Source organism: Artemia franciscana, chromosome 16 (genome assembly GCF_032884065.1).
Source record: "Artemia franciscana chromosome 16, ASM3288406v1, whole genome shotgun sequence".
NCBI classification, from domain to species: Eukaryota; Metazoa; Arthropoda; class Branchiopoda; order Anostraca; family Artemiidae; genus Artemia; species Artemia franciscana.
Window position 1 is genome coordinate 14620613 of NC_088878.1, and position 16295 is coordinate 14636907.

The 16295-nt window shown below is 37.3% G+C and overlaps 1 protein-coding gene across 3 annotated transcripts in view; it reads right to left on the reverse strand.

Annotated features, from left to right (window-relative positions):
• LOC136037109 (monocarboxylate transporter 6-like) overlaps nt 1–16295 on the reverse strand; it is a 30164-nt gene that overhangs the window by 528 nt on the left and 13341 nt on the right. For 2 of the 3 annotated variants that reach the window (XM_065719577.1, XM_065719576.1), the window contains 2 exons: nt 11981–12124; nt 2520–3368 (listed from right to left, as the gene is read on the reverse strand). In XM_065719577.1, the coding sequence (XP_065575649.1) occupies nt 2520–3368; nt 11981–12124 (993 nt within the window). The remainder of the gene's footprint in view (nt 1–2519; nt 3369–11980; nt 12125–16295) is intronic. The other variant, XM_065719578.1, reaches the window with a different exon arrangement.

A 16295-nucleotide genomic window follows, 5' to 3' on the forward strand; every position in this document is an offset into this window, starting at 1 on the left:
CCATAAACAAATAAAAGCAACTGAGAATGCAATAAATAATGTGAATTCCAACTCCTTGAAGAGTCCAACGAATGATAAAATCCCAATAATCCTTAAAAATTATTTCTTAAGCATTTTACTTCTTTCATACAACATTTTTTAGAACAGATATATTGTGCTGCCACACGAGATCACACGCTTTAGTGGGAGTTTTCTTCTCCGTAGTGTTAGCAACATAAATAATTTTTGACAGTCTTAGGAATCTAGGCACCGGAGTATGGGGTTTAATATTAATATTAGGAAGATTAAGGTGCATAAATCGTACTTGCCTGTTAAACGAAACACAGTCAATAATTACGTTGTATAAGATCTGATAAAACCGCTTTGCCACTCTGGAATCGGTCATGATTTGCTTATTTTGTGTGAGGAAACTGCAATTTAGGTATATTTTAATTTTAATATTTAATATTTAGAGGTGGTTGGGGGGTTAAGTCAAGTTAGATTAGGTTACGCATTTAAAATAGTGCATTCTCCATGACCAGCTTTCCATTGCTCTTTGTCGTAGTTTCTATAATTCTGTCTTTAAAGTATTATATTATCATCATGTTCTGATAATTTATATAATTAGGATTAACATAATGTCTCTTTTTGGGTGTGTTTCGTTTACCAGACCGGTATCGCATAAATCAGAAATAACTGAGGATGAATAGGTGATTCCAACCTTGAAAACTGACTGCATATCTGCACTTGCGTAGGTAGCATTGCCAGTAAGAAACAGTGAAAATATAGTTACACACATGGTGTTGTTATTTTGGTTGACAAAACTTTTTGGTAGTTTAAAATATTAAGTCTTTGAACTAGGATACTCGACAAACTGTGCTTTTCTAAAGAGAAATGATGAATAACTTAAAATTCATAGCTTTCAAAACTGTTAAACCTTTTCCGTACGACTGATACGTATTAATGTAAAATTTTAAGTTATGAAACTTTTTAAATTTCGATTGTCACTAACAAGTTTCGATTACATTAATAACTAAAATCGGACGGAGGTAGTACATTTTTTTTAAATAGTGGAAAATATACGGAACGTTACAACGTTGATGAACAACTTCATCTCATTTTCAGCATCAATTCATTCTTCAATTCAGCATCGAGCTTAATTAAGGCACAGCCTATGGTTCACAGAACAAAATTGTCTACCAATGGTCCATTAAGGCACATGGGTTTATTGACTAAAACCCATTAAAGGTTAAAAAGAGAATGGTTCAATCATACAAGTTAGGCTACATAATTTTTAAATACGTAACCATACAAATTTTGAATACTGTTGTTATTTTAAGCCTTGGTAGCAGTTTTACCTGCCGTTTAGGCATGACCGAAATCTTTTTATTGGTTTAAACATGGACAAATAAATTATTTATGTAGCATTTCTGAAGACAAGGACATTTTGGAGATCATAAAGGGATTTGATGCCTATCACCCAATCTCATCCATTGTAAACTTTTTTAGTATATGTGGTAAAACTATTTAGAATTCATTGGGTAGTCTGACCACAGCTTACCGAGCTGGGATAAAAGATCCTAATAAGCCATAGAAAGCTAAAAGCCGATAACTTTTTTTGGAAATTGCTTAAAATAGAACAAGAAACATTTTACTTCTCCCATTTTGTGCCGGAGAGAGAGATATTTTGACTTAATAAGACTTAAATCATTGGAAATGATGATTTTTTTTTTTCAATTGAATGGAGCAGAGTTTTTCTTTTGAAATTTGTGAAAAAGAAAGTTCTTCAAAATATTCTAGTGTATCTTCTCGGGAAATGCTAAAAATTAGCTCAAATTTTACGTTTTCGGGGGTTGTTGTTACCCCCTGTGATTGAAAGCCTTGCCAACGCAGGATGCGTATTATTTATGCTGTATCTGCATTGGATAGACAGGGCTTGCTTAACAACTAGTGAGAGGTTATACATTTTCTTTAGTTTAAACTAGCCCCTCGTTAGCTTTTTTAACTGTTGTTGTACTTGAGATCCTCTATTAATTTTTTTTTAGATAGCTTCGGGGGTTTCCCTGAGTTGCTTGAAAATACACTAATTGGTCCTCTGTTTTTGAGACAGTCAGCCGACGCTGAGACTCACAAAATGATTTTTAGGGTATCGAATCCCCAGAAATAGAATGACAGTATTTCTTTTTTAACAAATATGTTTTTTCCTATTATGGATGGAATTTTTTATTGAACCTTAAACAATAATTGATGGCCCAATTTGAAAAAACTGGAAATTTTAATGAAAACGTGGATTAAAACTAATTCACTGATTTGTTTTCCTCGCGAACATTTCCCTTGCAAAAGTTTTCCCAGCTATAAGCATTTCGTTGGACCAAACTTTTATTTTATTTTGTTAAACAATGAAAAAAATCGATTATTTTTTAGCATCAATTTTAGACTGAAATAAAAGTTTGTGGACAATTATTATGGTTCAATTTCCAATCTTTTACATGTTATTTAAGTTCAAAATTTTCTCTGATCCCCCAAACATGTCAACTCACCGGCTATTGGTGTCAGCATTAGCAGTCCCAAGCCAGAAAAGAAGAAAGTGTAGCCCAAAACCAAGTCTAAATTTTCTTCACCAAAAATAGTTGCAGGCACAAGCACTACAAGTATATTTTGAAACCCATAAGTAATACCAAATAAGGCGACCTGAACCAGTAGTTGCACGCCATTCTCCACAGTTGAAAATGATATGATGCTAACGAAACATAAAGATGATGCTATTACCATTAACACTGGTGAACTTACACCAGTAATTTTTATCACAAATCCAGTGCTAAGTCTCCCAATAAGATCACCAGCACCAATTACGGTGAAAGAGAGTAGAAAATATTCATCCAATTGAACAAAGTTGACGTAATCCCTCATCATGACATATATGATGAGTGTGGATCCCATCCATAGAAAGTTGGCTACATGTAAACACAAACCGCTTGGATTAAGAATAGCCTCTCTAGTTGTCATTTTAATGTTGATTATTTCATGTTCGTGATATGATGTTAAGGAACACATTTCACAAGCGTCCATTTTTATTTCTTCGTTCGGTTTAACTGGTAGAAGTTTAACGATATGCTCTTCTTCCAAATTGTTAACCTTTTTTGAACTTATCTCTCTCACTGGGAAAACAAGCGACCCAAAAACACAGAGCTGAAGTGCCATACCAGCGCTTATCAGAAACGAGCTGCTTAATCCATATTCAAAAATAATAACATTAAAGAATGGTCCAAGGGCGAACACACCAATTCCTACCCCAACACTTGACAGCGATAATGCTAAAGACTTGTAACGCACAAATGACCTGCTTATAGCAATGAACCAGGCAGTGTAGTTTAGACAGCAGCCAAAGCCTAAAAATTAATAAATAGGTGAGCATATATTATTGGTAACAGTGTTGATTAATGCCAGAATTGGCTCTCACTCAATTACACTATTTGTCTTGGCCTTTTCTACAATTAGCCATGACGTTGTGCCCACAACTATCCCATTTTAATTCAAAATGGCATTAGGACTGAATTAAAATAGAACAGCTGTGGGCATCCAGTCATGGCAATTGTATAAAAGCCAAGACAAATAGTCCAATTGAGTGAGAGGCGATTCTGGCATTAATCCCTCCACCCCACCCCTTATTAGGATTGTATAAAAATGATGTTAGTTCATTTGTAATAAATAAGTCTATCTATTATCCCTCCATGGGTCATTCCTAGGGCAGTAGAATTAAGGTAGATAGTCATAGAGCTAAGAGAGTTGTTGAGCCTATAGTTTTCCAAGTGTTAGGTTAAATGGCACGGCTAAACGGCAGGAGTAAGTGTGCCTCTCTCATTTGACCAATATTTTTTGCTTTCTTCTAGCAAGTCACGCTAAAGTATTTATTTTTATTGTGTATTTCTTAATATTTTTTTTACCGTTAATTTTAGCATATGACTTGCGAAAAAATAATGTTTACACGCGTTTCTGAAAAAAGTATATTATAATATTCCTTTTTACATATGTTTATAAGCCTTATATACCATCTAGTTACAAGTAAAGGTATTTTTTGTTAAATTTTTCTTTCCCTTTTTATTTTTGCGCTCAAGGTTTACTATTATACAACCGGAATCAATAGCGGATAACTTACATCTAAATAGATTTAATCCCTTTATGGACCTTTAAAGATACATTTTTCTCCATATTAATGACAGTAGAAAACAATTAAAATGCCAGTTTAAAATTTACTTTTTGAATATAAATCCATTTTGCTCAGATTTTATAATCCATAGGCGTTGGTTTTTCAAGAATAAGCAATTTTATATCAATTTCACCCTGTTTATTGTATGCATTCTTCTTCTTCTTTTAGACAGTAAAGGCTACATTTTCTCAGCACGAAATGTCAAAACAATATCCAAGCCCACGGAGGAAGGAGTAGATAAATTTCATCGTCGTTTCAGCATGGAGTTGTAATTTTCATACCAGAAAAAAATATCAGCAAATTCAGTATGTGAGCCTTGCAAAATCAAGTACTATGAAATTACAGTCAAATTTTTGGTAATGATGATGTCAGGGTTGATTTTATCATGTATGTTTTTTTAGCATAAATTATATTGACATTACTTTATTATTTACTTTTAACAATTAAATAATATGATTATCATTACAACTTAATTACACATTATTTTTATCATATTAATAAAATATTTATTTTCATTTATAAATTTATTTTACACAAATTCATTTTATGAATCTGATTAATTACAACTACAATAAAGCAATCTTGATTTTTTCTACACCCCTATCGCCTGCTTTTCTATGTTCATTATCGTAACGTCGAGCAAATTTTAGCGCTCAAAAAACGCAGCCTTTAATAGAACGAAAACTGCGTCAAGTAAACATGGCGAAATCTGCAAGAGAGCCCTCTAAGAATTCAACTTTCTCATATTGTTGTGAAAATCTTTAAGAGCTGTGTGTTTGGATAGGCTATATTGTTTGTGCCACGCGTGCAGTGGGCAACGACCAGAAAGAACTAATAACAACAACGGTAACACATAGCAAAATTAATTTCAAAATTGTTTACCGAATTGGATCGTATAAAACCAATGCTTTTGGATTATATAATTTTAATGAAATTGATATATGATCAAATAGTAAGCTTCAAACCAATCTTTTAACCCTTTTCTATAGCAAAAACCAGATAAAAGTGTATCATCTTGAAGGGTATTTAAAGGGCTTAGAATTGAATTTCCTAATAAAGGGATTATTATATTCGGAAAGAGCATAAAATAGGCATCGAGTGCTGTGTCTACCTAATTCGTGACTCTATAATGGAAATGTATCCATATTTACCAAGTATTAAAACTAAATTAAAAGCCAAAATAAACTAATATAACCAAATGTAATGCAAACTTAGCGGCACTTTCGTCTATTATAAGCCACAACATTTATGTTTACAATATACTTGTAACGGTCACATGGAATGATGAAAATTGAAATTGTTTGTTTCTTTTTTCTCGTAGAAAAGATTAGGAGGTGCAGGAAGATAATTTTTTATTGCTGTACTTAAACATAAGGGTTAGAAAAGGATTATTCGCACTGTTTTGGACTCAGGTAGGTTGCCTGAGACAGCTTGGTACTGGGATGTACAGATAAAATTATGCTTATAATGCTCATTTATAATGTTACATTTATACAGAACTATAAATCCTTGTTTTATGCATGTTTCAACGACAGTCAACAGTTCTAACTTTTACGCTAAAATGTATCAAACAGTTCACAGTAACACACAGTAAGCAAGGAATAACGCGGCTCAATCGTAACTAAAATTGTAATTTTTATCAAAAGAGGGTTTTGATAATAATAGATTCAAGTTATATAATGTTCATTAAGTTTAGTATTATCCATCAAGAGTTACAAACCTGAGAAAATTTGCTCAATTTTTGGAAAATGTGTGAAACACCCCAAAACATCAAGTGATTGTAATGAAAATCATACCATCAGAATCAGCGTATCAGAGGATCCTATTGTAGAGGTTTGAATCTCCTATCAAAGAAAAATATTTGGAATTTTGCAGTTTATTTTGTTAGAAAAAAATAGTGGATGTGTAGTCATTTGTTTATTTGTTGTTGTTTTTTTTCCCCAGGGATGATCGGATCAAACCAGGGATTCTAAAAGATCAGAAGAGTGCTTGTTTGATCAAAAATGAGAAGTTCTAGTGCCATTTTTAAGTAACCAAAAGGATTGGAGAGCAGCTAAGCCCCCTTCCACGCCTGTTTCTCTCCAAATTCGTCCGATAAAAATTTTGAGACAATAATTTTGTTCAGCGTAGTTGAAAGGTCCAATAGCTATTCCTTTGGTGTTATTATTATCCCCTACATTCCCTGGCGATAGGGCTATATGTTACGAGATTTACCCATTGTTTCCGTATACGCCTAATATTCGAGAATTATAAAGATGTCTTTCTTCTTTTTTTGGGGGGTGGGAGGAGTTTTCTGCTTTGGGTGATTTAATACGGAGAAAATTTTTCGTGGGGATGTATCTTATGGGGGTGAGCTTCCAAGGGGAAATTTACACCTGGGAAATTTTCCAGAATTTCAGTGTTCCGGTGGGAATTTTCAGCAGGGTTGGACCTGACACAGGTTCCAAGGGCGGGTCGGATCATACCTTGGTCAAAATGTCTGTGAAGATCAGGCTAGTGGCTCGTAAACGGAAGGAACCCCCAAAAAGATTTGACGTTGCCCGTCTTAAGGACCCGACAGTAGTAGAACAATTCCGTGTTCAACTTTCAAATCGTTTCACCGCCCTCGAGCATGAACACTCAAATGAGTCTCCTGAGGACGGGAACTCGAGCGGGTCGTCGGTTAACGAAGATTGGCAGAAGTTCCGAAATACACTACAGGAGGTAGCTCTCGAAACTCTTGGAAGAGTGAAGCGAAAGCGAAGACGGTGGATGTCCGAAGAGACCATCCGACTTGCAACGAAGAAAAGTCTGTTACCATCACGCCACTCAGCTGAATTCAAACAGCTACGCAAGCTATGTCACCAGTCGGGCAGAAAAGACAGAAGGAAGTACTGGGAGAATATGGCGGTGGAGATGCAAAAAGCAGCTAGCCTGTCTGATACTAGGAAACTGTATCAGCTGCTTAAAGAGTCCACTGGGAAGAGGTCGAAGAACTCGGCCTCTGTAAGAGACGAACACGGTAACATCCTAACGAGTCGTGACGAAGTCGTTGACCGTTGGAAGCGCCATTTCCAGAATCTCCTAAATCCCCAAGTCGACCCTTCATCACCTGCTCCAAATCTTCAAGTGACCCAACCTCCCCCACCTCCTTCATCAACGCTCATTAACCAATACGCAGGAGTCAAAATAGAGCCCCCTGACGAAGAGGAAATCCTGACAGCAATAAAGAAGCTGAAGAATCATAAAGCGCCGGGAATTGACGCCATACCAGCAGAAATCTACAAGGCAAGCCCCAGGCTTCTTGCACGGAACCTAGAAAAACTGCTCAAGAAAATTTGGGTACAGGAGGTTCTCCCAGACGATTGGAAAGTTTCAATTATCATCCCCCTGTATAAAAAAGGGGATAAAGCTGAATGCAAGAATTACCGGGGGATATCGCTCATAAGCATCGCTGCCAAAATATTTGCCATGATTTTACTCAACCGCTTCAGCTCAATCAGAAACACGACCACACGCCCAAACCAGGCGGGCTTTCGGCCAGGAATGGGCTGCATTGATCAGCTCTTTACACTCCGGCAAATTCTCGAACACCGCATGAAACACAATCAGATTACTATAGCCGTCTTCATAGATTTTATAACGGCCTTTGACTCGATCGTTAGAGATGGCATATGGGCTGCGATGCAAGAGGACGGCGTCCCTGATAAGCTGATACGCCTTATTCAGGCATACTACCAACACGTTCGTGCCTGTATACAAGCTGATGGAGAGCTGTCCTCCCTCTTCGACATCGATTTCGGGGTGAGACAGGGCTGCATCCTGTCCCCCATCCTCTTCAACTTTGTTATCGATTGGATCATGAAGCGCGCCATGCAATCTGCCAGAGGCGTTGAAGTAAGCCCTGACTTCTCCATCAAAGACCTTGACTACGCGGATGACATTGCCTTGCTAGAAAACGATATAGATCATGCGCAAGCCATGCTGTGTAATGTTGCTGCTACTGCAGATTTGGTTGGGCTGAAGATCAGTAAGGATAAAACCAAAATTCTGAAAAATTCTGAGGATGTACTCACAAGGGGCATCTCTATCGACAACTCCCGTTTAGAGGTCGTTGACCAGTTCAAGTACCTGGGATCCCTCATCGACATTTCCGGCGGCTGCAGTAAGGAAGTCCAGAGCAGAATATCATCAGCATCGATAGTCTTTGCTCAACTTAGGAAGAACCTGTGGAGACAAAGAGACGTCCTACTAAAAACAAAAATCCAGATCTTTGAAGCAACCGTCCGCTCCGTACTCCTTTACGGATGCGAGACATGGCCCCTGAAAGCAGCGGATGTTCATGCTCTCAAAGTATTCGACCACTCCTGCCTGAGACAAATCCTCGGTGTCTCCCTCCGAGACAGAATTAGCAACGTCGAAATTCGTAGACGATGCCACCAGAAGCATGACATTGAAGCCCTAATAAAAAAACGCCGCCTAACTTGGTTTGGCCATGTTTGTCGGAGGTCAGATGACACCCTCACTAAAAAGGCGCTATACTGCAAACCCCTCGCACACTGGAAGAAGAAGCGAGGTGGACAAGTCAAGACCTGGCTTAACACACTCAAGGCGGACCTAGAGCCGATTGGTGGTTTCCGACGACACGGCCGAAGATGGGACAAGCAGTGGCTTGAAATATGTGCACCACACACACACGACCGAGCGGCTTGGCACTCAACCGTCTGCCAGATCATAGCGCCAGGGAGAGCTGAAGAGCTTGTGTCCTGAAACAAGTACAAGTAAGTAACTTTCCACTGGTACGGGAAAATTTCTGAGTAAAAATTTTTAGGGGGGGGGGGAATATCCGATATGATTTGAAAAGCGACCAGAACTTATTTCTTTTTCAAATGAAAGCATGCAAAGGAGAATTTTTCACGCAGAATCATCCGCAAGAAATTTCCTGGGGGATTTTCAGCAAAGATAGACTTGTCCGGGAGGATTTTTTTTTTGGGGGGGGGTATTTTACGAGATAGTAACTTTAATTTTAGGAATTTGGGTGAGGGAGTTTTCCATGGAGGCGAGTAGGATTCCTCGAAATTATTTGAAAAACGATAAGAAATTAAATAAACAAAAAACAAGTTTTCTTCAACTGAAAGTAAGGAGCAAGATTGAAATTAAAAACAAACAGAAATTATTAAGGATATGAAAGGGGTTGTCCCCTCCTCAATGCTGCACTCTTTACGCAAAAGTTTGACTTTTTGACCCAATTCTCTATAAGCGACTCCTAAAACACAAGGGTCGTTTAAATAGAAGCTTTTTTAAATTTCTGAAATACTTTAGCGTGGCGAGAGAGGTAATGAGAAGGGACAGCCCCTCTCAAATATGGAATAATTTCTGTTCGTTTTAAGCTTCAAAGTTGTTCCTTACTCTCAGTTCAGAAGTTACATTCTTTTATTTAATGTATTTATAGGCAGCGCTGATACAATGGACAAGTACCAAAACAAAAAAAGAAAATCCAGCTCTTTTTAAAAATTTAAAAACACTGTGAGGTCCAAATGTACTTAAAACTATTTTTTTCTCTCCTCTCACTAAATCCAGCCTTCAGTATCCCGCTTGATGCTCCTTCGGGTCTAAACTCGGGGTTGCTAATTTGTATACTTTTTCTTGAACGATATGAGAGAAGAATTTCAAAGATTAACTTTAATAGATGGCCGCTCCTCGTGAGGACGTATCGTTGGCCAGAACTTGTTTTCAAGTATTCATGGCCGGGTGTACCATATACGAGGTAGTTTTCAGACCAGTTATTTGATTAGCTAAAGACCGAATGTTCAAGTCATGATCTTACCATTAACGTAGCCAATTCGAAGATAATTCGTTTCAACCCTCTAAAGCGGAATATATGCCTCTAGTCCGTTTCCCGATTGTGAACGAAATAAAAATCTTAGGAGTAACTTTCACTAGTGACTTTAGTTTCAGTGCCCATATTAATTTAACCATCCACAAGGCTAATGCAAGCCTTCGGACACTTACCAAAATGAGGCGTTTTGGGTGTGATACTGAAAGTCTTCTCCATACCTATATGTGTTATGTTCGCCCGTTGCTCGAGTACGCGTGCCCGGTGTGGGGTCCATCTGCTATCCGCACAGCGTACCTATTACGTGACATAGAGTGCGTCCAGAAAAGAGTAACAAGGATTATACTCCGAAACCGCGACATACCCTATGATCAAGCCCTCGCTAAATTAGATTTATCTCCACTTAAAGTCAGGCTTGAACACCCTATTCAGCAATTTGGAAAATCCGTCTTAGCCAACAAGAGCCACCGATTACTACTACCCGAACCAGCCCCTCCCAATAGCCGAACTCGGTTACAAAATAAACTTGTACCCCCTAAAGTACGAACTAATCGTTACGCCAACTCATTTGTGCCTTTTTTCACATAAATTTTTAATGCTGAGTTGTAGTGTGTGATTTTTGTTTAAATGTATGATTTTTGTGAAAAAACTGAATTTAGCTATGCTACGATAGTTTCTAAATATACCGATCTCTCTCTCTCTCTCTCTCTCTCTCTCTCTCTCTCTCTCTCTCTCTCTCTCTCTCTCTCTCTCTCTCTCTCTCTCTCTCTCTCTCTCTCTCTCTCTCTCTCTCTCTCTCTCTCTCTCCTCTCCTCTCTCTCTCTCTCTCTCTCTCTCTCACTAGCTGTACTTTGGTGACTGGTCGGAAGTTCGCAATTTCTTTTCTGTGTCTGCAACGAGCTTTGACAACTCCTCTAACGGAGGGTAGTGCATTTTTTAAATTTCCACTATAGACACCACGCTCTATCAATCCTTGTTTCAATGCATGGGTTTCGAATTAAAGTTGCTATAAATTAACCTGAAAGGAAAACCTTCACACTTCAAACCGTTGAAAATAAGATTCCTGTCGCTTTTGACATATTAAAACTGAGAAGCCATGCATCCGTCCACACCTTATTTTTTTCAACTCAGCCTGCAACTCCTTAGTGGGTTTGCTGGGATCTTCGTATTTCTTGACGGAAATCATTACTTTTATGTCATCAGCAAAGGTGTGAGGTTTTTCACAAGGCTCATCCTTCGGTCGATTATGAAAACCAGAAAAAGAACACATCCAAGAAAACTTCCTTTGCGTACTCCTCATAGCACCTGATCTTTTTGTCGTCAAGGACGACAAGTAGAGAACGTTAGTAATCAAATGCGGCTATTATCTCAGATTGTCAACCATCTTTTTAATAGGCTTTTCGGTTACAAAGAGAGCCTTCATGCCATCTATATTCAAAGATAACCAAAAACCATGACTCAGATCTAGAAATGATAATACATTCAAAATGCGCCCATGGCCGAATTAGAGTTAGAGCAAAATTATTGTGAGCCACCCTGTAAAATGGAAACTTGAGAAGCCCTAGATAAAAAAAAAAATAGTAACATAAGTAGAATTTGGTACATATCATCGGAGAAAACATGTCCTAGACGAAGATAAATGTCTTTCCTCGATAATCTCTCGACTAACTCTCAGCAAACTCTTGAAGAAATTAATCAACATTTCTCTAAAGAAATTCAAATAAGCCAATATTTCTTATTAAAAGCCGCATAAGTGGCGACTATGCATTACTTAGACCTTTCCCTGAACACCGTAAATGGACGACGGATGTCGCATCTACTGGTAAGAATTAACAGAAATGCTTAAGATTATGGAAAATATATATATTTAGTAGCCTAATTGATGTGTCTTATGCTACTAATGCCCACCCTTTATGGTATAGTGAATTATTAGCAGTAATAGTAGTAGTAGAAGTGGTATTAAATGATCTAGGACTTACCAGCCACAATCCCATAAGTGAAGAGAAGAGTTTCCACATTTTCAGCAAGTGCACTTCCAACATACCCAAAACAGGCAAATAATCCTCCAAACATAATAGTTGAGCGCAAACCAAACTTCCTAATCCATATTGTAGCAAGTGGACCTAATAAGATAAAAACAATTGTCTTCTTTTCTTCTGGGATTTCTTAGTTTCTTAAATTTCAGATTTTAGATGACATATGCTAATCTATCCATCTGACACAAGGCATATCTTATTTCCTTAAGCATTGGAGGCCTCAATATTTTGCGTAGTAGAAGCACATCATCTTAATATTTTCTTATTGAAGAATCACGTTTGTATGCTTTCCATGAGGAAATATGGTGGTATGCTAATTTATTTTGGCTCATTGGAAAGTGCTAGAGATGATTCTTTACTATGGGAAACTTAAAGTATTACAAAAAAAATATGTTGAAATAACTTCAGGTAGAATTTTAATGCCGCAGGCACATCGACAAAGGATTGACAAAGTTCCTTCAAAACCACTGATGCCGCATAGGGGTTCAAGCTGTCGTTTCAGTTATTGGATTTTATTTACATGAATAGGTTGCAAGCCTGTCTTCCAACCTTGCGGAGGATGGAATCAAACACGCGGACTGATATAGCCAGACATAGCAGCAATCCATTGTGATACCACAGGGGGGTGGAGGAGAGGGTCAAAGGTAAACAGTGAACCAAAAATCCGCTCTAGTTTACTCCTTTGAGACAAAACATCTGAAGACAATAGGCGTACTACTCTGGACCCAAGTGCAATTTCAGATCCTCTTACACGTTCTCTTTTCTCCTTTTCACTTTAGTTGATCCCACCAAGACTAACTAGGGATTGTGAACGAAATTTGTTAACACGTTCGTTGGCTGCTATATTTGCATATTGCTTTTTTTTCTTTTAGTAAATTTGATTTGGTACATAAGGATTTATATGTTTGACTTTCCCATGCGTTTAAAATATTTTTGACTGACCTTAGGGATTATTCGCCATTTGAAACTTCGAACATAGAGATTGTAAATATATTCTAATAGACTTATTCGCTTATTCTGTTTAATATAGATTAACCGCATACAAGAAAGGAAGGAGGAAACATTTCTTGTTGGTTAAAGGCAGTTACTCTTGCCCATTCATATCGCTCTCCCAGGTTAAAGAAACCAAAAACATGGTGGTTGCTTTAAATAGGATAGCTGTTTTGTATCTAGTTACTCCCTTACAAGCGTACGAATAATTATATAGACTTTCGCGGTTATGAATAAATTGGCTACATTTGCCACTCGTTGGGGTACTGGTGGTTACTTTATCATATTTACTAAGTTGCAGCCATCGCTAGAGCCATGATTATTATTCTCTATGCACAAAAAAAACTTAGATAAGGAGCTTTCCATTGTATGTGGTTCCTGTTTGCCACATAAATAAATTAGTTTAATCAATAATAAGCAGCATCAACCGTTGAGAATAGCCAGTAATAAGAAATTTACCAATCCTCGTCGAACCCCTTCAAATTTATTTCTATACAACACGTTCTTTTTAATATTTTGACAACATGCTAGCACATGGTTCGTTTTGATTTACAAACCAAAACAGAAATTTTTGATTATAATGAGGTAGAGTTTGCTTTTTGCTACTAGACATTGCGAAATTTAAGGGAATCAAGTAACGGAATCAATCAAGCATGATAGCTTATCCCTGTCAAAAGAGACGCATGGTACACTATCTTGTATATGGACACGTAGTTCTGTCCTAAATAACGTTTTATTTTGTTTTGGAAAAGGCACTAGATATAAAAAATGTAGACCCAATCTATTCCATAAGGTCCATAGTCGCTACTGTTTACTCCTTCACCACTAATCACGAAGAAGTTTTTTACAGTGATTCCCTGAAGGTGTTATTACGCACACCATGGTCTTGCGAGATACTATAGACACCTGTATGTTACGTAATAAGGAGTGTTTGTTTACTTATGCAAATGTTTTCTTCAAGATTTCCTTGGTTGTTACGTAATAGGACTTGTTAGAATTCAGGGTCCACTAGTCAAGCGGGGAAGCCCTGGTTGTAAAAAAATGATCTTGGTCCAGTATTTACATGTGAAGATTACGTAATCTAGCGTGACTTGTTTTGGTTCCGAGGGAACTTTATAATCCATCAAAAACAGGTTACTATAGTACACCTGTATGTTACGTGATAGGAATTGTTTTTTTACTATACAAGTGTTTTCCTCAAGATGTAGGTGTTTTTTACGTAATCTCGCGTGACGTGTTAGAGTTCAGGGTCCACTAGTCAAGCGGTGAAGCACCGGTTGCGAAAAAATTGATCTTGGTCCAATATTTACATGTTAAGATGACGTAATCTTGCGTTACTTGTTAGATCTTACAATTCTCTTGCTCGAACTACAGATTATTCTCAAACTGTTAAATTCATTCCCATGGATTATTTTTGAACGCGAAAATTAACGTGATTATTAGCAGAATACACATTACGAGTAGCAAGGAGTCCATCTTTCTTTCAAGCATTTTTTTCTGGTTTTAAACAGTAAATGGATAGACACGGTAGCGTAGTGTACATGACTAGCCCCCATACCCTCCCCCCTTTTAAAAAACGTCACGAAAAAACCTCTAGGAGAAATAAAAAACATATCGAGAAACAAAAGAAGAAAAAATGTCTCGAAGCTAAAAAACATCTCGAGGAAAAAAATGCCACAAAGAAAAACAACGTCTAAAAGTTAAAAGAAACGTCACGAAGAAAAAAAGTGGCGAAGAAAAAAACTTCTCACAGAAAATAGGTTACAAAGAAAAAACATCTCAAAGAAAAAAAAATATCACGAAGAAAAAACGTCTCGAAGTTGAAGAAACATCTCGAATAACAAAAAAAACGACACAAAGAAAACTTATGTCTCGAAGTTAAAATCGTCCCCAAGTTAAAAACGTTTCAAAGTTAAATAACGTCACGAAGAAAAAATGACTGAAGTTAAAAAACCTCTGGTACCCGTCATCGTAACTTGATCGTTTTTTGACGTTTGAATACTCCGATAGATAATTTTTATTTGTACTGGGGGATTTCCTCTTCGCTACACAGAATTTTACGCTTATATTAGAGGCAATCTTGAACGATAATACGTATCTACATAGGCTAAAAGATGCATAAACAGCTTTAGTGAAATATATTGAAGGCTGGTCCTGTAACATTGATTCTAAAGAAAGAGGCTTTTTGTTTTGTGCGTACAAGGTTTATTAATAAACAAATTTACAAGCATTATTAAAAACATCATTCTTAGGGCACTGAAAACAAAATATTATACAGGTGAGAGGGTTATTTTCCACCCACCATCGCCTCTTAAGTGTTTTCTGACGCTTGAATTGCCGGATATATATTTTTTGTTTGAACAGTAGGAAAATAGTATTTAATTGTTAGAATGATATAGTCCAAGACAAATCACGCCACCGTGGCACTCAATGGCCGGATCTTGACACCCTCCGGGGCGCATTATCACACCTAAAGCATTTTCAGACATTCTCCTACAAAATAACCGTCTAAAGTAGAATTTATCGGCAGACTTAAAGGAAAATTCCAACGGCTCCAGGGACCCTGGTTCCAGTTCTGGTTCTGATGGCTTTCACCCGGTTCAACTGCTCCAACGTTCCACTATACCCACTCCAATCTCAGTTCCGAATCCAGTTTTTTCAGTTCCGGATCCACCCTGATTCCACAGTTCCGATCCACCAATTTCGCTCCAAGTTAAACATATTCCAGAATTTTGTGTGTGGCTGCCTCCGTGGTAATCTATGGCTGGGCATCGACAATAGCCATTTTTGTGCGTCTTCGAACAGCATTACTTGTACATTAGAAGGATAAACAATCAAATCTTATTTTAAATGGTGAAGATCAAATAGTTCAAGAAAGTGTGTGTCTATGATAAAGTTATCGTAGCATTGAATACTGACAAAGAGAAATATTAGAACTATGAAACAAGCATTAATGAGGATCTTATTGAAAATGTATTTTTGCGTTGTCATGACAGTGAGGGGTGTAATTCCTTTAGCGTGCCCAAGAATTACTATCATCCAAATGGTGGATATGCGGGAGTAACATTTCCAGAGATTAAAGTGCTCAAAGAAAAAGTAAACATAAGACTTTTAGTTAATAACAAGGGCCAATTTCTTGCTTATACTGCTGATAACACATTACCCATTGATAGATCCTATCGCCAACTTTTGACATTGGCATTCAAATGAAAACAGGAAGAACACAAGCCTACTGCAGTACCAACTCATAATGTATATCTTATACAGG